This window comes from Labeo rohita, chromosome 11, assembly GCF_022985175.1.
Source record: "Labeo rohita strain BAU-BD-2019 chromosome 11, IGBB_LRoh.1.0, whole genome shotgun sequence".
NCBI classification, from domain to species: domain Eukaryota; kingdom Metazoa; phylum Chordata; class Actinopteri; order Cypriniformes; family Cyprinidae; genus Labeo; species Labeo rohita.
In genome coordinates this window covers 10,235,162-10,260,561 of record NC_066879.1, presented here as the reverse complement: position 1 = coordinate 10,260,561, position 25,400 = coordinate 10,235,162, and the positions used below count along the sequence as shown (strand labels likewise).

Genomic DNA, 25,400 nt, shown 5'->3' with positions numbered 1-25,400 from the left:
ACACAAATTAAGATATTTTTGATGCATTCCGACAGCTGTCTGATCCTCCAACACACAGCAATGTAATTAACATAATCAACGTCCAGAAACATAGCAAGAAGATCGGTAAAATAATAATGTGATGTCAGGGGTTCAATCGCAATTTTACGAAGCTACGAGAGTGCTTTTTGTATGCAAAGAAAACAAAAATAACTTTATTCAACAATTTGTCTCCTCCACATCACCATAGCGGCGTTATGGAGAGTATCCCCTGAACACAAACGGCATATGCTTTTGTCAGCTGCAACACACGGATACGTTGTTTTCTTTCAAATCAAAGTGTAAATAAATGTAGAAAATATATCCGCGTGGCACAGCTGACACAAAACAGCATATGCCGTTTGCGTTCAGGAGATATGCTCCAAAATGGCGTTTTGTTGAATAAAGTCGTTATTTTTTTTTTTCTTTGTGTACAAAAAGTATTCTCATAGCTTCGTAAAATTACGGTTAAACCCCTTATGTCACATGAATTATTTTGCTGAGCTCATTGCTACGTTTCTGGATGTTGATTGTGTTAATTACATTGCTGTCTATGGGAGGGCCAGAGAGTTGTCAGAATGCATCAAAAAATATCTTAATTTGTGTTCCAAAGGTGAACAAAGCTTTTACGGATTTGGAATGACATGGGGGTAAGTGATTAATGACAAAATTTGCATTTTGGGGTGGAGTAACACTTGAAAGGAGATCTCCACTTCCAGAACAACAATTCACAAATAATTTACTCACCCCCTTGTCATCCAAGATGCTCATGTCTTTCTGTCTTCAGTCGTGAAGAAATTATGGTTTTTGAGGAAAATATTTCAGGATTTTTCTCCAGTATAATGGACTTCTTTGGTGCCCCAATTTTGAACTTCAAAAATGTAGTTTAAATGCAGCAAGGAAGAAGGGTCTTATCTAGCGAAATGATTGGTCATTTTTTTCGGAAAATAAAAATCTGTATACTTTTTAAGCACAAAAGCTCGTGTAACACAGGCTCTGGGATGCGCGTTCACAACGCTACATACTATTAAATCACGTCGAAAGGTCATGCAGAACGTAGGTGGAACTACAGACCCAGTATTTACAAAGTGAACGCAGAAAAACTAAGAAAGTGCAAGTAAGTCAAATGCTGTTTACAAACAAAAAGGGACAACGATGTCAGACGATTTTGAAGTTGTAGGAAAAAATAAATTTTTTTCGCCATATTCTACCTTTTTGAGCAGGAGTACACAGACAATGAACTTAGATGTGATTCGTAGTAGTGATGGGAAGTTCGGATCCTTTTACCGACTCGGACCTTTGAGTCTCGTTCAGCAAAATGAACGAATCTTTTTTCAAGTCATTCCGTTCATTTTAGCAAAACATAATTAAAACGTTACGTGTTACTTCCCTAACACAACTACTGCTTACACAAACGTTGATCACACTACAAACAAGACAAAACTATAATGCTATAGGAAACAGAAAAGATTAATTCATTGTTTTCCTGGGTCTTTAGTCTATGATTAGCTCACCTCACCTGACAAGTTTTCGGGTTTGCGTCATCGCATTTCGTTCATCACATGACAGCCCCATAAGCTCAACCAATGCAGTGTGATCCAGAAAAAGAATTGATTAGTTCATCTCTCGAGTCTTCAGGTTCGACAGCCCCATAAGATGAACGAACGACTCGAAAAACCAAAGACTCAAAACAGGTGAACTAATTCCAGTACAGAACCTAATAAGATGTTGCGCATGCGCGACTGAACGAATCACTACCCGAGACGACTCGTTCTTCCCGAGTCACATTAAAGATTCCTTCAAAATGAACAATCATTCAAGAACGACCCATCACTAATTCGTAGCATTGTGGACGCGCATCCCAGAGCCTGTGCTACACAAGCTTTTGTGCTTAAAAAATATAAAAAATGTTATTTTTCGAAAAAAATGACAGATCGTTTTGTTAGATAAGACCCTTGTCTTCCTTCAGAACACAAATGAAGTCCATTATATGGAGAAAAATCCTGAAATGCTTTCCTCAAAAACCATAATTTCTTTAGGACTGAAGACAGTAAGACATGAACATCTTGGAAAATAAGGGGGTGATGAAATTATTTGTACATTGTTGTTCTGGAAGTGGAGTTCTCCTTTAAACTGTTATGCTGTCTCAGAAGTATGTACAAAATCAGTTTCAGCCTGCAAAATTAATTTCCTGGCATCACTAGTAAATGACTAGCAAGACTTAACACTAGTAACACTTAAAAGCACTTAAATCCTTTATTTATAATGCATTATAAAGGTATTGATAATATAATGTATTATATCTTTCCATCATTAATTGTAAACCAAAGTTAAAATGCATTATATTATTGAAAGGTTTGTTTTGAATTTGTTTTGTTGTATTCTACTTTCTAAAGGTGTAACAACAAATAAGTATTGTAATGTATTTTAACTGTGGTTACAATTATTCATGAGCTCACACAATGCATTATAAGGTGCATTATACAGTGCATAATTAGTGCATTCAAACTACTTTTATAATGCATTATATATAAAGGCTTAAAGTAAAATGTTACCGACTACTGTTGCATAATGATTATGTAAATATTCTTTTATTCATTAATTTCAGCCTCTTTATTTATTTCCACATTTTTTTCGTTATCCTCAAAGGGAAATTGCGTGGCATTGTTGTAAGGTGATTAGTGCGCTCTCTCCATCAACCGACACCACTGACCTGCTTTCAGCTGGCCCGCATACAGCAGCTACTCTGTCATGATGGAAAAGCTGTGACTTCTTAAAATATAACCTTACGTTCACCCGGCCAAACATTTAATCTGTGTTTATTCACAAGAATTAAATGAGCGCTTCAGAAATAACTGTAAAACTAAAGCCAGATCTTCCCTCCTCATAGCTCTGTCTCTGTGTGTGTGTATGTGTGTGTCAATGGAAATAATGACTTCTCGTGTTGTCTTCAAGGACAGTGAGACTTCCTGAACGCTTATGTAAGACTATTATACGTGGCTTAGGTTTGCTACTGCTAAAAGACATGAATTCTGGCATTCTCCTGAACACAAGAGGGGTTGATTAGACAAACGTGCACAAGAGATCAGGATTGTCTGTAAAGTTGGTCCATGAGAGCTGAAGGAGAAATGTAATATGTGAACCTAAGTATAAGCACATGTTTTGGCTAAATCGATTCATCATCCACCCATCCTTCCATCCATTCATTCAGAAAAGAGCCAGACATTGTCATTTGTTAAAAATCCAAAGCTTGTACTGTACAGACAATAAATAGTCCTTGCAAAGGTAAGACATGATTTCCATTCCTCATACTAACATCTATACAGCTGATATGAAACTCAAGTTTTCGTAGGAGCCCAGAAACATTTGGGATGTCACTACAGCACCAACACTGGTGTGGGAAAAAGGTTCAAAAGAGTCACATGCTTGCCCCCGAGTCCACCCACCCGCCCCCCCCATTGGCATCAAAAGGCGACCGTTTAAAACAGTCCATTACAAAAAACGAAAAAGTCAATGTCTTTTTATTCAAACAGTCTTCCACCGTCCCACGTGAGTCCCCTGAAAAAGAATAAAGGTTCAATAATCTACAGACTTGTAGCTGGACTGAGTGGAGTTTGGAGGATTTTGGCTTCTTCAGGCTGAAGCTCCAGAGACATAGCCTCCAAGGTTCACTAGCGCCCAAATATCAGGCCCTCCATGGAGCACCCATGGACAGCCTCCTGAGGTCTTTGACTTCACAGAGATACCGTTAGCATATTCTTCACGGAAGAAACCTTGCTATGGTCGGTGGAACCTGCAACGCAAAGGGAGAAGACACCTGTAAGACACCCCAAAAAGGCGAATATCATCCATCAAATGTGTATTAATAGAAGAGTGTGTGTGTTCCAGACAAAGCTCTGCTCAGCAGGACGATCTAGCACAAGCTGAACAGGACTGGGACCTTGTTCAGCTATTTGTGCCTACAGAAATGAGGTCTAACGTAAAACAAACGTAAGCTAAATGTGAGCAAGCATTTGTTATACATGTCGGCCAGCGCTTATGGGTGCTTATTCTGCAACTTCTGCACTTTCAGGACAGCAGAGATACGGCTATATTTAGAACAACCTCCCATATTGATCTACTGTATGTGTCCTGCAACTTTATCAGTTACGCAAGCGACCATGCGAGAAGTGATTTATCCTAGATGCGATGAGTTTTTTGTGGTGATGGTTATGTAAACATGGAACAATATACAGAAACAGGCCATGTATAAATACACAAGGAAGAATTGGAAACACACACTGACCTTGTCAGGTGTTTGCTTGATGCATGAACCTCCATTTCATTGCTCTTGAACTCGTTCAGCTCTTTACGTATCGCCGCCTGCAAGGTAAAAACAACAACAATGAGCTCCTGATAAACAGTCCCTGGACATCAGACAGACAGGTCACTGGAAAGAAGATCGCCTGCTTTCTACCTGATGTTTTATAAATGATCTATTCTGGTTTTGTTGACTTGTTTGTGGTCATGATAAGGCTCATGCAGAGTATTTGTTCAGGAGAATGTTATTGCGTATCATCCATTTTAACATCCTCTGAACCTTGTGTGTTTATTTGCTATAAAAAAAAAATAGGATTTTTAGAAAAAAGTCTTTTTTTGCTCACTAAGGCTGCATTTATTTGATCAAGAACACAGAAATGTTGTGAAATATTATTACACTTTAAAATAATTGTTTTCTATGTGAATAAATGTGATTTTTTAGAATCATTACTCCAGTCTTTAGTGTCACATGATTCTTCAGAAATCATTCTAATATGCTGATTTGCTGCTCAGCAAACATTTCTGATCATTAGCAATGTTGAAAACACTTGTGAAGATAATATTTTTTATGAAAACCTAGTACTTTTTTTCAGGATTGTTTGATGAATAGAAAGTTCAGAATTTATTTAAAATAGAAATCTTTTGTAACATTATAAATGTCTCTAAATGAACTGTCACTTTCAATCAATTTCAAGCATCCTTGCTGAATAAAAATAATTATTCCTTTAAAAAAACTAATGTTCATAATGCTATATGAACTTGTATAAAATGATTCTGTAAAAACACAATTTAAGCACAGAAAATGTAAACTCCGCAGACCATCTGGGGCTAGTTATATAAATATTTTTCTTTTTTTCTCATTTTGTTAACACATTTTATATAACAGAATCATATCTAAATATTTTAGATGAATCAAACCTAGAATCTTACATGTTTTTTTTTGTTTTGTTTTGTTGTTTTTTTTTTACAAACAAAACCAGCCTTAAGTAGCACAGGTATATTTGTAGCAATAGCCAACAATACATTGTATGGGTTAAAATTATTGATTTTTCTTTTATTCCAAAAAATCATTAGGATATTAAGTAAAGATCATATTCCATGAAGATATATTATAAATTTCCTACCATAAATATATCAAACAAAATTTTGATTAGTAATATGCATTTCTAAGAACTTCATTAGGACAACTTCAAATGCAACTGTCTCAATATTTTGATTTTTTTGCACCCTCAGATTCTAGATTTTCTAACAATTGTATCTCGGCCATTATTGTCCAAATATTGTCCTGTCCTAACAAACTATGCATCAGTGGAAAGCTTATTTATTCAGCTTTCAGGTGATGTATCAATCTCAATTTACAAAAAAATAAATAAATAAATGACCCTCATGACTGGTTTTGTGGTCCAGAATCACAAGTGTATCTCTACTATCTCAAACGTATCAGTGTGTAGTGGCCTGTTGGGGGCATGTGAGTTTCTAACAACACACCTTATCTGCAGCAGATAGTCTCGTCCAGGGTTTGTCTGCTCTCCTGTCGTAATCCTGAGCTTTGGCTACTTCCACATAGTCACTGAAACGGATCAGAATCTTTCTATCCCGCAGCTCGTCAACGGTGGGCCGCTGATTGAGCTGGAAAGACAAGAAAAAGACAGAGGTTTAGTCAGCTGCATCAAGGAAAAACGGATTGTTCGTACTTGTAAAGGATGAGCTGTGTTTTAAGCTGTAATGCTGGTAAAACACAAATTCAATTAATTAACAAAAACATTGTTTATTCTGACTCAGGGCATCCAGTAAATACAATTATTTATTGACTGTTGTTGTCTGTTCCTTCTGTTGCTGCAATAAGCCACAAGTTAGTGTGTTACAATGATTTTACCACATTTGTGACCCTGGACCACAAAACCAGTCTTAAGTCGCTGGGGTTTATTTGTAGCAATAGCCAAAAATACATTGTATGGGTCAAAATTACTGATTTTTGTTTTATGCCAAAAATCATTAGGATATTAAGTAAAGATCATGTTCCATGAAGATATTTTGTAAAATTTCTACTGTAAATATATTTAAACTTAATTTTTGATTAGTAATATGCAATGTTAAGAACTTTATTTGGACAACTTTAAAGGTGATTTTCTCAATATTTAGATTTTTTTGCACCCTCAGATTCCTGGTTTTCAAATAGTTGTATCTCGACCCAATATTGTTCTATCATAGCAAACCATACATCAATGGAAAGCTTATTTATTCAGCGTTCAGGTTATGTATAAATCTCCATTTGGAAAAATTGACCCTTATGACTGGTTTTGTGGTCCAGGGTCACATTTAATTTTGCCATTAACGTCAGCATTTGTAGTATGTAGTATTTAAATAGTGGAGATTGCTCTCTTAAGAACTGGAATCCTGTCCAATTATTATGAGTTCTTTTAAAATTGTTGTTCTTTTATAGGATGACATAAGGAGTTTATAGGCTTTTGAATGACTGAATGACTAGTACTACAGCAGTAATAGTCATTTTCCTCAGACAACATAGCGAATATCGCAAATATGTGGCAACAAATATGTGTGTGTGCATACTGTATGTAACTTGATCAGTGAGATGTTTTTTTTGTTTGTTTTTTTTGTCAGGATCCACATACCTTTCTGTTTAGTCTTTGCTTGATTTCCCTTCTCTCCTCTTGCTCTGTCTGGTCATTCCTCTCTGCAAATCCACCAAAAAAATCACAGATGAGAAAAAGCATGCACACCATCGGCAGAGGTACAGATTAACTTTGACATTTTTAATCTAGCACACTACATAAAGCACTCATACACTCCACAGCTCTCATGCACTACTGCTGGAATATCTAGCAAGCCAGTTTCTTTTCTCTTAATTCAAATGTCAATGTATTCAATACGTAAGTGATTTTTTTTAATTAGCAATAAACCAATATTGTTATGATTTTTAAAAAAATAAAATCTCTGATGGCTTGTTTCCATGTCTGGCTCGGATCTCTTGAACATCTGCGACCGCAGCTGTCCTGAAGACCCTCCTGCCCCTGTGCATAACACCAGAGCGCCAGATTACTGCATTTCTTTAATAGGCTTTATCCTTTCACAGCACAGGATAACACTGTTCTCTTACATTTCCCTCTGTCAAATACGTGGATTATCTGAATCTGTGCTGCGAAGGACTTAACGTGGGAAAATACGGGACGCACGTGTCTCTCTATTATGATTAAACTTCGATAAACCACTTTTGAAAATGCCTTTAATGTTCTGTCATTTCAGGTCTCTTGCCTTGTTCCTCGTCCTTGCTTTGACTAATATTTTGTTTCAAAGCTCAGTTCTTTGAGAGTGAGTGTTTCGAGCATGTGCAGGGGAGATGTCAAAGTCAGCAGACAGCTGCTCAGAGTTAGAAGACACAGGTGCCACGGCCCAAGATAGAGGCCTCATCTAAATAAACAAGCCTCATCACAAGTGTGCTATGGACACATGCTAGAGATACACTATCCTAAGAACTAAACCTGATTTTTATAGAATTCCATTTACACTATTGAAGACACAAACAGGTTTTTCTTATAAAGGTCAGTAATTATTTAAATAATGTGAACATCATTCCCCCCCAAAATTACACCATTACAAAGCAATTAAATGAAATAGTGAAATTATGCTCAGTTTCATTTAGATTGTGATCATGTGCAGACCTGTGTAATCTATGCCACACTGTCTCGCCCTTACAATCTGTAATCACTGATATGATTGTGTTGAGCTCCAGACAGATTGCGTCTATAATCTTTTCTATTCCAGATGAGCTGAAATTACATTCACGCCTTACTCAGAATTTTCGTGTTTGTTTTTTTTCTCTCTCTTTCTCTCTTTTTTTCTCTCTTTCTCTTTTTTGTGCTTATGGATTGTTTTTGTCCTGAACATAATTATTTATAAAATTTCAAATGACTTTTGTCATCAATATAGAAAATACAAAAAAGTAACACATTAAATTAAATGGGAATATTTGAAAAACTGAAATTATATTTTCATGTAAACATACTAATATTTGTTTTATTTACTACTGGACCAAACATTGTACGCAAATATAACACCTTATCTAATGATAAACTGGAGGTTATGAAGTTTTGATGATGACTACATCATCAAAACTTTATAAGCTCCAGTTTATCATTAGACTACATGGAGTAGTTGTACTTTAAGTTAATTTGTCACACTGGTTAAAAAAAAAGTTAATAAACGTAGTAACAGCCAATGTAATGGAATGCAAGTGGACACAGTTGTGACCTTAGAGACTTATTTCTATTTGATCTAACTCTGATAAATTACCTTTGTGATATATCCTAATCATGTCAAGATTATTTACTCACATGAAATAACAGTTTTGTGAATAAAACCAGTTCATTAGTAGGCTACCTGAAGTGCATTAAGTTGCTTGACTTTTTAAAAGTGAATTAAAAATCATTTATTTTAAAAATACTGTAATATATATGAATTTTAAGCAAAATGGTCATGTTATTTGTCAACAGGCAGGTAACAAACCAAAGAAACAAGTCTCTCTCCAGCATCCCGGACGCTTTATCTCTGCTCTGACAGGTGCGATACTCACGTTTGAGGATGTTTCGGCTCTCCAGCTCCTCCACTGCTGGTCTCTGACTCAATCTCCTGCGGAAAAACACCAAAATCACGTTCTGGACCATTTTCATGCAATCTCCAAAGTGTCTGTGACAGTCTCTGATCAGCAGCGCGCTCGCGTGAGTGTCAGTGGGGATCCCGCGATCCGCGCATATTACAGGGAAACCCTGCGTCCCATCTCGAGTCTAAACATCGCCGAGGATCATCATGTCTAAAGCACTTCCACATCGGGAAATATCACGAGGTTTATTATTATCTGTGCTTGAAATTTCCTGATTTCACGGAATGAAGCGAACGGCACTTGTTCATGGAACCGCGGTTACTGTACGAAAGCCTCATCGACGAAGAAAATATGTCGGTTTGTATCAAAAAATAATAGAAAAAAGTGAAAAAGATTAAGTCGAGACGGAGATGAGCATCTGGTCCTGAGTTCTCTGAAGTCTCAGAGTGGTGTGATACTGGAGATCCTTTACGCATCATTTATAAAGGGGGCGGCGCGTGCGGGAGAGATTCCCACGCACACTCAGTGCGCGCGCTGGAGGAATATGCTGCAGTCAGGGAAAATACAACCGCCATCCACACCTCTGATGAATGCTTTAATATCGAAACAATATTCATGTTGATCTCAACAGGGTGCATAATACAGACCAGTAAATTCCTAACGGATATTGCTCAAAGGGAAAAGCATTGGCGTTGTGATGTTGAACATACTACGCGCACCGCTTTAATTCACTCTCAGTGTTCTGTATTTCTAAACGAAGCTGTCGAGAGACATTGTTGGGCGGGGATTTCATATGCATTTGAGGAAATATATGTATGCAAAATTATGTAATCGTTCAACTTATTTAAGCAATAACGTTTCTATGATATTTATAGGCATATAACGCTAAACGCTTCTCAAAACCTTTTAATTACATGCCTTTCAAGGCAAAGGCTCGGTAAATATACAGTGTCGATAAGCCTATGTCAGACACAACAGCTATACTTTCTTTTATTTTCTTTCTTTTTTGGCAGTAAAGTGATTTTGACATTTACAAAATTAGGAGATTATATCCACAACTGCATATGAAATATAGCCTAAATATAGAATTTTTGGGTGTGTTCACATTTGTCATGTTTGGTTCGATTAAAACAAACTCTGGTGTGATTGCTCTGTTAGTGTGGTTTATTTGAACAAGTGTGAATGCTGCCATCCGAACCCTAATGCGCACCAAACAAGAGGACCGGGACTGCTAAAAAGGCCGCTTCCAAACAAACTCTGGTGTGGTCCGATTGAAAAATGAATGAACGTGACACTAAACTCTTCTAAACTAACCAAAAACAGGAAGTATTGACAAGATGCAACCCTATGCGACATGATTTCAAGGGAACAAGCGGTGTATCCAAAACAAAATGAGCAGAGGGCAAACATGGAGCAACCAGGAGGTAAAGTGCCTTTTGTTCACTCTTTATGAGTTCGTAGGTGGTGAAAATAAAATCATATACATGCAACAATGAGCACACTTAGTCCAACAAACGGCATTAAGTCATCGACTTACAGCAGCGCTGAGCATACTGTTCAGTGAATGGGTACTTTGGGTACCAAACAAACCAAACTACAAGTGTGAACAGACCCTTAAACCAGCTGCATTAGTGCCAAAAACACATATGCGTATATGCTCGCACACTTTGAAATCAAGTTGTGATGGCATAAAAAAAATAGATTCAATGAAATTTAACTAATCTTGTTTTGTCTCATTGTGCTTTAAGATAACAACATATAAGAACAATATATGGTCTGCTCATTTATTCTGGACTGCCTTGCCAACCCCCTAGGACAGTGGTGCCCTAGATGACACTTATATCACCTATATGATAGATAGCTTCATATCACATCCTTACTAACAGATTCAGACAACAGCTTAAGTCTTTAGTGTAATGAAACGTCGTGTTCACCCACTGTAATTATCACGGTACAACAGAACATGACGCCATGAATCACACAAACAGCAGGTTTAAGGCTGACTCGTACACACACTGCTGTTAAAAAACACAGTTCCAAACAAGAGATGGATATTTTTAAATCTCGCTTATTTGGCCCAGGTCCTGGAAATATTAGCTGTGGGGAGATTAAACTGTGCCATCCGGAGCGGAAGCTCAGCTGTGATACCATATTCACTGAAGCCAGTTTAAATGCACTCACCCAATCTGGGGAAAATGGAAATATTACTAAAATATAGCTGCAAGCAGCGATTACTGGGGTTCTAACCCTTTAAGGCATTTAAACACATTTGAGAATTGAGAATTTTGAGAATTGCACTGCAGTGGTTTTTTTTATTATTATTATTCTTATTTTTTCCAGATTGTGTGAAAAGCCTAGGACTAGTTCACAGAAATAGATTTTTTACATTTTCTCAATTATTTAACGAACAATTTGATTGACAACAAAGGTTGTAGAGGCGAAGTGGTCCAGAATAAGAAGTTATATCATGTGATATGAATACTAAGTGTATGTTGAAAAAATGCGCAATGCCCAATCATTTGCACCCTTGAAACATGCGATATTGCCCCCCCCAGTGGCCGATTTCTTTCAAATTTCTCATAGACCCTTGGGGCCGTGAGTCAAACAGGCCCACTGAGTTTTGTTCTGATTGGCCTTCGTTAGCCTTGTCTAATAGCTGCTCAAACTTCATCATCCAATGGAGGCCATGTTTCTTGAGATATGCAAATATCCTTACAGACAATTGTGGCACTTCGGACCAAAACTGTGCTCAGTGATTTTCATGTTAATAGGACAATTCGTTGCGTAGGTATAGCCATTTTTTATATTCACTCTCCAGAGATCTTCCTGCTCTGGTTTGGTTCCAATCGGGCACAAAACCTATGACTAGTTCGCAAAAGTAGGTTTTTCAAAAAGATCCAAAATACCTAAAAATTTTGGCATTTTCACAAAAGACACTTAAGCCTGCGACTGGCGGTTTAGGAGTTAGGAGCGATTTTGTACTTTTGATCACTGTAGTGAGGGGCTACAGCGATCTGGCTACCATCCCTCCAAGTTTCACGCTTCTACGACTTACAGTTTGGTCTCCATGACCACGTTTTACATGGAGATTGCTGATCCTTGGCCATTCTAAAAATTACAATAGGGTTTCAGCACTATGCGCTTGAACCCCTAACAAATAAATAAATAAGGCTGAACTCCATAGGTATTTCAATAGCACTGTATGATGAGATTGCATTAGTTCACATTAACTATAATGAAAATTTTTTTTTTAATCTGGTCACACTTTAGTTTGGGGACCAATCCTCACTATTAACTATTAACTATTTACTACGACTAATTTTCTGATTATTAATAGTTAATAAGGTAGTTGTTAAGTTTAGGTATGAGATAGGACTAAGTGAAGTAAAATATGGCCATACAGAATAAAATAAAATAATTGGTCCTTAAAATAAAGTGTTACCATTAATCTTAGTTAATGTTCACTATACTAATTTATCATCAAAATCAAAAGTTATTTTTGTTAATATTATTTAATGAACCTGAGCTAACTGAGCATTAGAGCATTAGCATTAGTTAATGCATTACCTTGACTGTTAAGTCATGAAATCTAACTAGAAAGTGTTACCAGTTTTCCTAGATGGCTGAGAGGGTGGTTTGCTCCTGTTAAAAATTAAAAAAAAAAAGTTGAATACAGACCATAAAAATGCTGGGTGTAATATTTTTTTTTTCCATGCAATACCTAAAATACACCTACTGAAATCTAGCATTTATTTCTGAAATATACACAATGTGCTATACAGAGAGTGCTTATGGAGAGATGGCTGTATTTATCAGCACAATACAACATCTCGAAGGTGTTTAGTTCTTTAAAATTCAGAACATCCTGCTACCCTATTCTGACACACAGAATGCCCCAAATCCTGAGATCTTGCTCCTTTCTGACGATAACTTCTTCCACTTATGAAACATGAGGGCTTGATATATATTAAATGCTCCACCGCTGTGTCATAGCGATAAGCCGGTTACAGGAACAGCCCTTGATGGCAGTGTCAGTGAGTGGTTGTGAGTCAGCCTGGATTTCACGGCCTGCCATTGTCCAGTGAGCTGTGCTTTAATACCCGACCCTCGTTCCGGTCGACCCAGCAGAGGGGCCGACGATATGAAGGAAGCTTCAGACAGTCACTGACTGCATGGGTGGCCATTATGACTTTGATTGACAGCCAAGCGTGTCTAGGACACCCTGAGGGACAAGGATGCCAAGGATCATTACAAAAGTTTACATCCATGCTTACAAAGAGTTTGAGCATTTATGTAACTTCCAGGGTGCTTCTTCGGGTGCCATTTGGGTTCCTGAGTGCGTACTAAAAATTAGATGTACAAGAGAGATGAAGGAATATTGTAATATTACAGAAATTTACAGTATGCAATGAAAAAGCTATCTGTCCTTCTACAAATTAAAAAAGAGAAATATTATCAAATTGTTGCTGAATATTCGCATTATATTTGGGATGGTTTTGTTGAATATAGAAATTCAAGCAATATCATAAACATTACCTATTAAGTCAACAAAAGTCTGTGCCACTGAACACAGTTTAGACAGATGCTTTATTATTTATTAGCATTTCTTCAATAGCAGAAATGATTAATTTCTGTGAATCACTTTCCGTTTTAACCAAATTCATATATTTGCATCACTCAAAATGTTCAAATTACTCTCCAGTTGCCATTTTTTATGGTTTAACTTTGTAAATATATGCCAGTCAAAAGTTTGGGATCGGTACGATTGTCAAAGAAGATGCTAAAGTTCACCATTTATTGGTTCAAAAACTCAAAAATTGTGAAATATTATTACAATTTATATTGTAATATGAATGTTTATAAACATTAATACATTTTCATTTACATTTCCTTCAGAAATCATTCTAATATGCTGATTTGGTGCTCAAGAAACATTTCTGATTATTAGTTAAACATTTTTGTGATGCTTAATACTTTTTTTCAGGGTTTTATTTTTTATTTTCAAATACAAAGTTTGAAGAACAACATTTATTTGAAAAAGAAACTTTTTGTAATATTATAAATATATTTACTATCATTTTTGGTCAATTTAATGTGCTCTTGCTAAATAAACATCCCAATTTTTGAAATATAATGCATATATGTAAATATTGCAGTTATACGTATTTTTATATTGGTACATAAAAATGAAAATGCTTCAATATTCTGTCTTATATTTATTTAGTTTAACCAGTGTGGAACCCATGCCTTCATGTTTCCGATGCTTTCAACTGGATTTTTACTGTATTTTACTCTTTTACTTGCATTACACTAGCAACACTAGCTGTTTGAAATTATCCTCTCACATTCATATTAAGATATATGTCAAATAGTAAGGGAGTCAAATATTGAATCATGTTCAAAATGCCGTACCTACTGTACTATTTAGTAAATATATAAATAAAGGCTTAGACATGAAAGCAATTTTATTCCAGGCTTGCTTTCAATAATTCATCAAATCTCTCGGCTGACCCCAGTTCTGCTCTTTAGAACAGAGCAACATGTGAGACAAAGATCTAGTGGCCTCAGTCTGTCCCTGCATAACCTACTACAGGAACAACGTGAGGTCTGATCTTCAAACGCCTCCACATCTATAGTCACTCTAAAGTGTGATACAGTGTGATCTGGCACCCGCTGCGCTTTTCTTCTGATGTACTTCAGAAACACATGACAGCTGTGAGGCACAACAAATTTGACTGATTAATTACAAGAAAACTGATTTATTAGTCCACTTTTAAGAAAAGACGCTTGGCTTACTTCACATGCATTAGAAACACTATGAGAAAGTATCTTTTCGTCATTCTTCAAGTTGGGTAAACTGAATCCAAACAAGATCCTAATTGCTTCATGCATTATGTTTGACCCATTCAGCTCTTTCCTTAAATAGATTGTATCCTCATGTGGCCAGAACTGGGAATGAACACAAATCGATTTGCTGTTGGGTTGAAACAATGTCTGCCATAGGAGAAACTGTCTATTTGTGGCCAACATAGCAACTCAGCCCTTTCCAGTGATTGATTTTCCAATACTGGGATTTCTATTGGAAGCAGCTCTATGGATTGGTGCTATATTAGAATAGTAATTTCAGCTGACAAAACATCACATTTGTGGTTTGCTATTTCGTAAATTTTGTCAAAATGTACAAAATTTGTGTTTTCACACTTCTGGTCACTCATACTCCTTATAAAACATGCACATCTCAGTCTTTCACAATAGGAACAGGAATGTATATTGGGAAAGAAGGTCAGTTTAAATTCCTTCTTGAAAGATTAAAACAGGACAAGAGATTTAGAAAGCATGTGCCTTTGCATTGAAGATTTGGAATACGTAACTCTGATGCAATGGAATGTGGGCAGCGTTTAATTGGTTGTGTATGGTATTGTGCCTCTGATGACTTAATTAGCAAGTGTATTCAAATGTAAATATAGCTCTTTCACTGTGGGATGGCAGCTCTGTATGGTGGCAGCATCTAATTCCAGGATCTGGGCTTTTTTTGGAGTTGTAAAGATGATGTCACATCCGGAGCTAGCATCATGTGTGTCCCGCATGATATCTAATAGTTATGACTTCACCATGGGGCCCAAGCATTGGGCTGTTGCCTGGTTGCGAAGCTGAGCTTAATTTAGCATAGAGAATACAGGCCAGGAACACACAGTCAATAATATTGCTGTAGCATTGCATGGGTAACTGGTCCAAACTGGCACAGTCAGGAGACAGGCTGAACGCCATTCAACGAGTACAACGAAAGGTCATTACTCTGCTTGACATCAGAATGTGTGACAGATTCACATTTGTTTTATGGGATGATGAGATCAATGTTTCCGAAAGTAAATAAAAAGATTTTCAAAAAAATGTCAAAAGTCTAATAATATATGCCTTTGAAATGATACAACATCAAAACAGTTTTTATAGTTTTTTTTTTTTTTTTTAAAAAAGGTAATCATACATTTTTGCTCATACTAGAAGTGAAAAGTATGCAAGTCTAAATCAAATAATAATAATAAAATCATTTAAGGAGATATGCACCATTTTGACAAGGTAAAAAGGATGTTTTATGCAACCATTGAGGAATTTTAACCTAAATAATTTGCAAATATTTCATGAAAACCAGCTTGTGGAAAAGGTATCCAGGTATCTGATGATTATAAGCTATTATGCTGCTTTTTACAAGATGTATTATAAATCTCAGGTGTCCCCAGAAGTTTCTGTGAAGTTTCAGCAAAAAATACCCCACAGATCATTTATTATATCCTTTTGAAAATGCCTATTTTTAAAGCAGGAAGAAGGAACAGGCTGTTATAGTGCATGCCTCTTTAAATGCAAATGAGCTGCTGCTCCCCGTCCTCTTTTCCAGAACAGAGATAAACTATTTCAGCTCCTATTTCAGGTCTTTGCTAAAAAACATCTGTTTGGTTTTGATTATCATGTATACTGCACTGAAATCAGGCTTTTAAAGCCACATCAGTTTAAATTTCTGATACATATTTTTCTGAATGCACACATCTGAAGCACACGATCAGGAAACGGCTGTCACACATAAGTGAGTACTAGTTCTCTTTCACATACAAGTTTATGTTAAAAACATGCAAAGTTGCAAAAACACAGTCGGTTATGTCTGTGAATGCTGTTAATATGACCCAAACAATAAAATAAAAGCAGAAAATCACTCACTACTCTGTACTGAACAACGTCTTTTGTTCTAAGTAAGAGTAAGCAACTTCAAAACATAAAAATAAAAATAAAGACCAGATTTTGCAGATGAAAAATTCAGATTCTTTGGCAAATGTCGAAATAAGGTACATGGATTTAGGGTTTTAAAAAATGTCAATAAAGATATGATCGTTTGTCCTAAGTAAAAACTAGCTGGTTGCCAAAGAGTCTGATGTGAGTTTTAATGGGTCATGAAATCATGAGAATCAAAATGTTCTTGATATTTACACATGTGAAAGGTTACTCTACAATAGAAAACATAATACAAATTTCAGAAATAAAAAATAACTATGTAACCAGAACTCAGAAATATCCGAGTTTAAAATATAAATTGTTCTCTTCTATTTGAAATCGGGACAATGGAGACATTACGGTTTCCACTAATTCACCCTTAAACGTTTAGTACACCCAAAAATTCTGTTTAATTACTGTTTAATTAATTACTCACCTTCATGCTGTTCCAAACCCGTAAGACCTTTGTTCATCTTCAGAACACAAATTAAGATATTTTTGATAAAATGTGAAACCTTTCTGACCTTTTCTGAAATCTGAGAGCTTTTATAAGAAAACAAAAAATAACACTGTTATTCAACAGTTTATTCGTGCAAGCAGAGGAATGCACACGCATGCATCATGGTACTCTCATAAACAAAAATCATAAAAATGCAAGTATGCGTGTACATTCCTCTCATCTTGCAAAGATGGTGCAACGCATGCATTGTGGTACTCTAGTGCACCAAAGATGCTGAAGAGTAGAAATTGTTGAATAATGTTTTGTTTTGTTTTGTTTTCTTTGCACATAAAAAGTATTCCCGTAGCTTCATAAAATTATGGTTGAACCACTGCTGACACATGGACTATTTTATTGATGTCCTTACAACCTTTCTGGGCCTTGAACATGGTAGTTGCATTGCTGTCTATGCAGGGTCAGAACCCAGTACATCTGCAAGATGTCTGGTAAAGATTTCTTAATCTGGAAAGCATCTGCTGTGTACAAACATCTGACAGAGGTCTGTAAGATGTCAGTTTTATACACATTCTAAATCATAAACATCTTAATGACACTGAATGAACATCTATTTGACATCTGATAGGAAACGTCCTATAGACATCTTGCAGATGAGCCAGCACTCTAAAAAATACGTCTTGCAGATATAAATGCAGACATCAAATAGACGTCTGTGTGATGTAGGTGTGCTATCAGGGAAAGCTCTTGGATTTCATCAAAAATATCTTAATTTGTGTTGTGAAGATGAACGAAGGTCTTTCGGGTTTGGAATGGCCCAGATAACACATATGCATCTGCAAGATGTCTGTTAAAGATCACTTGATCTGGAAAGCATCTGCTGTGTACAAACATCTGACAAACATCTGTAAGATGTCAGTTTTACATACATTCCAAATCATAAACATCTAATACATGTCTATTTGACATCTGATAGGAAATGTCCTATTACACTCAAACATTCTAAAAAATATGTCTTGCAGATGTAAATGTAGACGTCAAATAGACGTATCCGTGATGTATGTGTTGCTATCAGGGGACATAAGGGTGAGTAATTAATGACAATTAATAAACTATCCCTTTAATATGCATCACCGTCATATGTAATCAAGGAGGAGTTCTGAACAACTCATATCTGTCCATCAGTCACAATAACTATATTGCTGTTTGGTAAACAAAGACGTTTTTAGCGCATAAAAACTTTAAGTGTCTTACTGCTGATTATGCATTGCTAAATCAAACCAGTGACTAAACAATCAACTTCACACTGTTCCTATTAGAAGCATGAAAACCGTCTGTTGCCTATATTGTGACTATTTTATCTACAGAAAGTGGAAAAAAAAAGAAAAGGAAAAAAAAAATCTGAGACCGCTCTCTTTATGATCACTGGAGCAGTTGATTCAAGATTAGCACAAGTCTATCAGTAATTTGATTTCTGCATTTTTAAAATTACTACTATTTTTAGACAGAATTACTATAATTGGATGCCCTTCCTTAAAGTGGTTGAAAATTACTTCTGTCACGGTAAAGATGTTGATAATTAGACTTATTGACTTCCACCTGACTGCAATAAAACAGGTGAAAAAAAAATCCACAGTCTAACAATATCTACAGTAGATACTAGATTATCACTTGGGAGTTGCTCTTTTGTCTTCCCTCAATAAGCAAGCACATAGCAACTACCCAGAACACCCTAGCAACCCAGAACACGCATCCAGAACACTTTAGCATTGCACCGGGAGATCAAGCTGCTCCGTTCACGTTTTGTACATGTAATGTCAAAATTCTGTTCACTCCCATGTCATCAACAACACTAATGAGGCAGAGCCACATGTGCAAACGTGCATTCTATTGTAAAACTGTCGTTCAGCGCTACACCTGACCACTGTGGGAACATGTACATCGTGAAGTGTATCATATCTTTGTACTGAATGTTTTGTTTCTGCCTTGAAGGTAGAAATTGTGCCTTGGTTTGTAGGTTGTACTGTACAGATTCCTGAGGAGCCTCGATTAATATTTTAGCAGCTAAAAGAAAGACTCCCCTACACTGCCACCAGAAACAAAAAACACATCGAGCCACTACTGACTGGCCACTGTTGCTAAGCAACTCCAGCTGCCATTGAATGCTGTGGAGAGGGTAATGAGCCCAACGTGCACTGAACTGGAGTCTGAGTCGTGAGTCGTGATCTGGGCTATAAATTGTTCCTTCTATAAATAGCAACTGACTGGGTTTCTACATTGGGTGTTTTCTGGAAGAAGGAACTATTCCAGGCTATATATTCCTCTGCATTGTGCACTACAGCATGACATTCATGTGATGGATGTCAATTTATAGTCAGATCATGCTGATTTTTTCTTTACAAGTCATTTCAGTTTTCAGAGTTGAACACTTGGCATTCTCAAAATACTTGGGGGCAAACATTGGGAGCTAAACAGGCTATCTGATTTCAGCCTTTTTTAAATATAATTAGTAAATTATTCAACTTTAAAAATAAATTATATTAAGATTATGTAAGGTATAATGTCCAATCTGCTGATCATTTCACCCTAAAAGAGTGACCAGGACCTGATGTTAAGCTGCTTGGCAAATAAATAAATAACTAAATGTGAGTGAAATATTTATTGGGGATGAAATTATTTTATTATGCAAAAAGAAAGAGCGTACAGAGCGATATGAGAGATGTAACAGTTACACAATGAAGCAGTACTCCAAAGAACCGTATTATGCTGTCCTTTCTGATCAAAAGGAATTTATGAGGACAAGATAGCTCTATATTCATCTGCTTATGAATTCTCACCACAATATAGGACAATTTGAAGTTGAGGGAGAAAATATGATCAGAGTTTTTCAACATACCCTAACTATCTTGAGCCAGAATACACAGAGTTCAGGGAGAGCAAGACAAGACGAGCATTTGACATTAAAAAGTATATGAATTGTATTATTTTTATGAAAATAACTGATCGTTACGCGATCGTTTGGGATCGTTTGAAGCCGCATTTAAACTGCATTTTGGAAGTTCAAACTCGGGGCACCATATCAGTCCATTATATGGAGAAAAATCCTGAAATGTTTTCCTCAAAAATCATACTTTTTTTTACGACTGTAGAAAGAAAGACATGAACATCTTGGGTAAGTTGCTGTTCTGGAAGTGGACTCCTTTTAATAGAGGAAAAAAAATAAATAAATATTGGGACTATTAAACGAACAGTTCACCTAAAAATTAAAATTTGCTGAAAAGTTGCACAACCTCAGCAACTGCTACAATCCATCTAAGATGAGTTTGTTTCTTCATCAGATTTGAAGAAATGTAGCATTACGTTACTTGCTCACCAACGGATGCTCTGCAGTGAATGGGTGCTGTCAAAATGAGAGTCCAAACAGCTGATAAAAACATAACAATCCACAAGTAATCCACATCACTCCAGTCCATCAATTAACATCTTGTCAAGTCAAAAGCTGTGTGTTTGTAAGAAACAAATCCATCATTAAGATGTTAATAACTATAAACCGTTGCTTCTGAATAAAAGATGAGTCCATAATCCATAAAACGCTTCCTCCAGTAAAAAAGTAATCTAGTCTGCATCAGGAGAGAAATATACACACATGATGTATACTTTACAAGCCGTAACAGTCCAAAACAGCATTATAACAAACATGTCTGTGGATTTTGAGGTGAGAGGGCAACAGGAGATTTACTTTTACCTTGGAGATAGCCTTATTATTCTCATTCTCCCATGTGGTAATTCTCCAAATCTTCTCCAAATCTTTTGGGGTGAAATATTCCTTTAAAATGCTCTTTACACTTGGGAAAAAAAAGGTTTCTTTATTAATTGTTCACTAAAAAAAACCCCCAAGGGAACCCAAAATGGTTCTTCTTTGGCAACACTGTGAAACACCCCTTTATTTTTAAAGGGGGCAATGGATGCCCATTTTCCACAAGTTGATATGATTCTTTAGCGTCTTAATGAAAAGTCTATAACATACTTTGGTTCAAATTTCTTAATGGTAGTGTACAACAACACCCTTTTCACCTTGTCAAAACAGCTCTGTTCACAGCAAGCCATTTCAGTGCTTGGCCCTTTAAATGGTGATGAGCTCTGGTCACTCCGCCCCTCTGTTCCATAGGGTGATGAGCAGTTCTCTTGAGACTGTAAACATTAGCTGCAAAACTTGCTAACTAGCACATTATTAGGAAAGGTGATTTGCAAAAATTCATAAAAACACTTTTACTCACTTCTTCTGTAGGTAAAGCTGGATCATGAATAATTTGTGCAAACATAGACACATTTAGGTAGATCGTGGGGCGCATTCCCTTTAAAAACTAAAGGAATCCTCTCCGTCTTCATGTAAAAGTGAATTTTGCATCCAATAACAATAGCGTATACAGTGCATTAAGTTTTACTGTGATTTTTACCTTGACAGAAATGGTTACTGTTAACTGCTTTAAAGAAATAATAACACAATTTAAATTCATGGTCACCCATCTTTCAATCAGTTGCAGTTTTACAGGTCTGGGCTATTTTTATAACTGTTGTATCAACAGAATGGAGCGCTGACAATCAAAGCTGGTGCCCTAATCGAAATCTAAGTGTGAAGCTGGCTGTGGTTTTGTGGAGCATCTGTGAGTGGGCGTCTTGTTATTTTAGCACCGAGCCATCGCTACAAAACGAACATGCAGCACTGTACGTTAAACAGCCAGCTGTCATATTCTCCATGTCTCCATCACGAGCTCTGCTCTGCGTTTGCGGAGGACGTGCGATGAGGTGAGGGGAGGGGAGCGCTGAGGTCTGTGAGTTTGGCCATGCATAATTCATCAGCTCGCCTGTCTATATTTAGCCACAGCAGGAGTCCTTTGGGCATCACTGTTTGAGAAGGACTATTGATAGTAAGGTCATCCCAGAAGGGGCTCAAGGATCTGCCGCCGAGACAAGTTGCAGGCACGACGTAAGATCGTTATGGCAAGCCAAGGTCGATGGGGAACAGTGGGTTACTATGACAGGATGGGATTGGAAAGTGGCAGCATGGCGGGCTGTGAGGGGGCCGAATGCAATCTCTTCCCTCCTAGAGGTAGCAACAGTGACGTAGAGGATTGATCAGGAGTCCTGCTGCGGTTTTTCAGTGCGACTGACAATGCAGCAGGCTAAAAATAGCACCAGCGAGGGATCCCCCTTCCTGGCCAACCCACTGCTCTGCACTTGGCGCAGTCTGGCACAATTCAGATGCTGATGTGCAGAAAACAGTGTTACACAAGAGCACGTACAAAGAGAAGTTATACAACAAAGAATGATAAGCTTATGTCAACTGATTCAAACAACCAGACAGAGGTTTATTTCCTAACCAGGCCACAGCAAAATCTGTTACATAATATAACAACAAAACGTACAGTAGTACTCCTAGCTTTAATAATGGACCATGTATACTCTATTTAAGCAGTAGTGCAAGTGTCAGACTGTCTAGCCACTTATTAAATAACGGATATAAAGAGCAAATTAGGAAGCTGTATATTTTCATTTTGAGAATTGTCCTTCCATCACTGAGACTAGACATTATCACTGTACCAATGCCATACAGACATATAAACTGTCTTTTTAAAATATCAGGGGCCAGATATACTAAACATTGCAAATTAGTATTAGAGCATAATTCCATAAAAGCGCCAATGGGAGGGGAAAATTCTGCATGTGATTTACTGACAAAGCGCACGTTAAAGAACAAAGAGGCAGCCTGATCATTTCCATAATGACCAGCGTAATCTACCAAAAACAGTGCAAATTATCGCCTGCTTTAAGACATGCTTTTTTTGGGCGTTAAATAATGCTGCAAATACCAGTAATTTGATGAGCGAAAACTTAGTAAATCATGTTGCGTGATTGATTTGAATACTCTCCTCCCATAAATTTTGCGTCTGAAAGGGAAACTCCTACAAATGTATATTTAGTAAAGTCAGGCGCAAAAATAACGGTGTCTATGCCTTTTCATGCTACTTCTTCACTGTACGTCTTTAGTAAATCCTGATAGTACTATTTTAACGCCAAAAGACAGTTTGCACTGGCGCAAGCTGTAAGTAAATCTAGCTCCAAAAGTGCACTCAACTTATTTTAGCATCCTTGATATACTATTTTAGTTTTTGTTGTTGTTGTTGTTGTTGTTTGTTTGTTTAATAAATTTATTTTTATATATTCTGCCTTCTTTTTCATTTTAGTTAAAGTAGTAGTAATTTTCTTGAATGGTGGCTATTTTCTTGAATATAACTATTTAATTTAAGTTAAATTAGTACTTAAAATAAATGAAAGATTTTGTTTGTTTGTTTGTTTTGACTCCCTGACTCAACTGCACATGCATATGAATATATGTCTGATATTTGTCTTCTTTATAAAACTGATCATATTAACAATTACTGCCATGATTGCTGTGAAACACTACAAAAAATAAAAAAAAAAATAAAAATCTGTTAGCTGAAAGCAGGCAAACTTTCGTAATCAAGTCACCTATAGTCTATAAAAATATTGACATATTTACCTAGATGCCTAGAAAGTATTTCTGCACAGAAACAACTAATTTTCCTGCTTACCACAATGATTTAAATACACATGGCATAGCATAATTCCACTGTATGAAAGGTTTTTAATGAATAAGCGCAAATGTGGTACAGTGCATTTCCTCCTGAATGCTTCCTATTAGCATGTTGTTGGCTTACAGATAGAAGCACAGTAAATAAAATCCAGCACCTCAATATACCTTGCCATATAGTGAAAAATTCTGAAAAATAATTTTAAACAATTTCAAATGCATGGTTTTGAGAAGTAAAAAGTATCAATTACTTAGAGGAACATGGAGGAACATATAATTACTTTTTAAAATCCAAATCATACTCAACAAGAAAATCCATGTAGAGTAATTTTACTGTTAATTATTGTTAAAAATATGTAGTTTGTAAGTAAAAATATGGGCCATGTTATAATTTACTGTCAAATAATAAAAGGACATTACCAGAAGTCCTTTTATGACATATGCATCACGTATGATTGTAATTTTGTTCCTTCTTATTTTTGTTAGCAGTTACAGTACTTTAGGATAAACACACAAGTACTGACTATGATTTATGGATAGACCACATCATCAACTCTGTTTCATCGCATGGATTTAAATTTTACCTTTTGTATACTAATGTTAACACTGTAGGACTATGTCTACATTAATCCAGACACATTTAAAAACAGTGTTTTCTTTTCAAAACGCTCGCTGTTCACGCTAGCGTTTTCAAGTGTTTTCCAAACGTTCTCATCCACGCTGAAATGTCAGAAAAAAAAATTAAATTCACCTTACTGTGCATGTGTAAAACCTCATAAAAGCTCACTGGGTTGATACAGACAGAACAGCCATAAGTTTTCATAAAATTCTTCTGGCAGGATCATTTTATTTATGGAAATATCTCATCATTCACTGATGTGTCCAAGTCGCGGTCACTCACCATTATATGTTTGATCTAAAACGCAACTGCCCTCATGTTTTGCTGCAGGACAGCAACTGTGACTAAACATTCTGTCATCTTTTTAGGACTCTAATATGAAGAGTGCATAAAGTAACATATCTTTAGTAACAGTGTGAAAGTGAATATTACACAACAAGCACAATACCAGTACAAACATAGATATCTATTGGTACAATATGCGTCATATGACTAAACATGTGTCATCGTTTTCAAAAGCCTACATTTTTACAGTGCACACCACAACACAAAAAAGTTCAGTTTTCCTTGACAAAAACGCCATCTTGGTGTGAATGGAAAGCCAAAATGGAGGAAAAAAAGAAGTGTTTTCAAATGAAAACGTATTAGTGTGCAGTGTGCACAAGGCCTAAATTGAGCTTTTAATTTAAATCGAATTTTTTTTTGTGCTGTGAAATTTCAATGACTCTGTTAATCAAGTTGGATCAGATGGATCAGATGGTGCAAAAGTGCTTCCACCATAACCAAAGATAAATTTGCAGTTCTTTGTTTCCACCAGCTACGTGGAAATACAGGTCAGTATAAGCTGTTCGGTACTGTATCAAAGTGTACTCAAAGGATTGAAAATTGAAAGTGAGATCTCTCAATTGTTTTGCCTAGATAGTATTAGAAGAGCAAATGGAAATTTTGTGTAAATTCTACCCATCTCTTGAAGAGTCTGTACGTCAGATTCACTAAAATTCATCAAATTCTTCCAAGG

At 36.4% G+C, this 25,400-nt stretch overlaps 1 protein-coding gene across 2 annotated transcripts in view; it reads right to left on the bottom strand.

Annotated features, from left to right (window-relative positions):
• Positions 1–3,249: 3,249 nt before the first annotated feature.
• The window catches only part of phactr3b (phosphatase and actin regulator 3b), a 70,398-nt gene continuing 48,247 nt past the window's right edge, over positions 3,250–25,400 (bottom strand). For both annotated transcript variants that reach the window (XM_051122975.1, XM_051122976.1), the window contains exons 9-13: positions 8,909–8,964; positions 6,951–7,012; positions 5,806–5,946; positions 4,304–4,380; positions 3,250–3,811 (exon numbers count right to left, since the gene is read on the bottom strand). In XM_051122975.1, the coding sequence (XP_050978932.1) occupies positions 3,796–3,811; positions 4,304–4,380; positions 5,806–5,946; positions 6,951–7,012; positions 8,909–8,964 (352 nt within the window). In that variant the 3' untranslated portion in view covers positions 3,250–3,795. The remainder of the gene's footprint in view (positions 3,812–4,303; positions 4,381–5,805; positions 5,947–6,950; positions 7,013–8,908; positions 8,965–25,400) is intronic.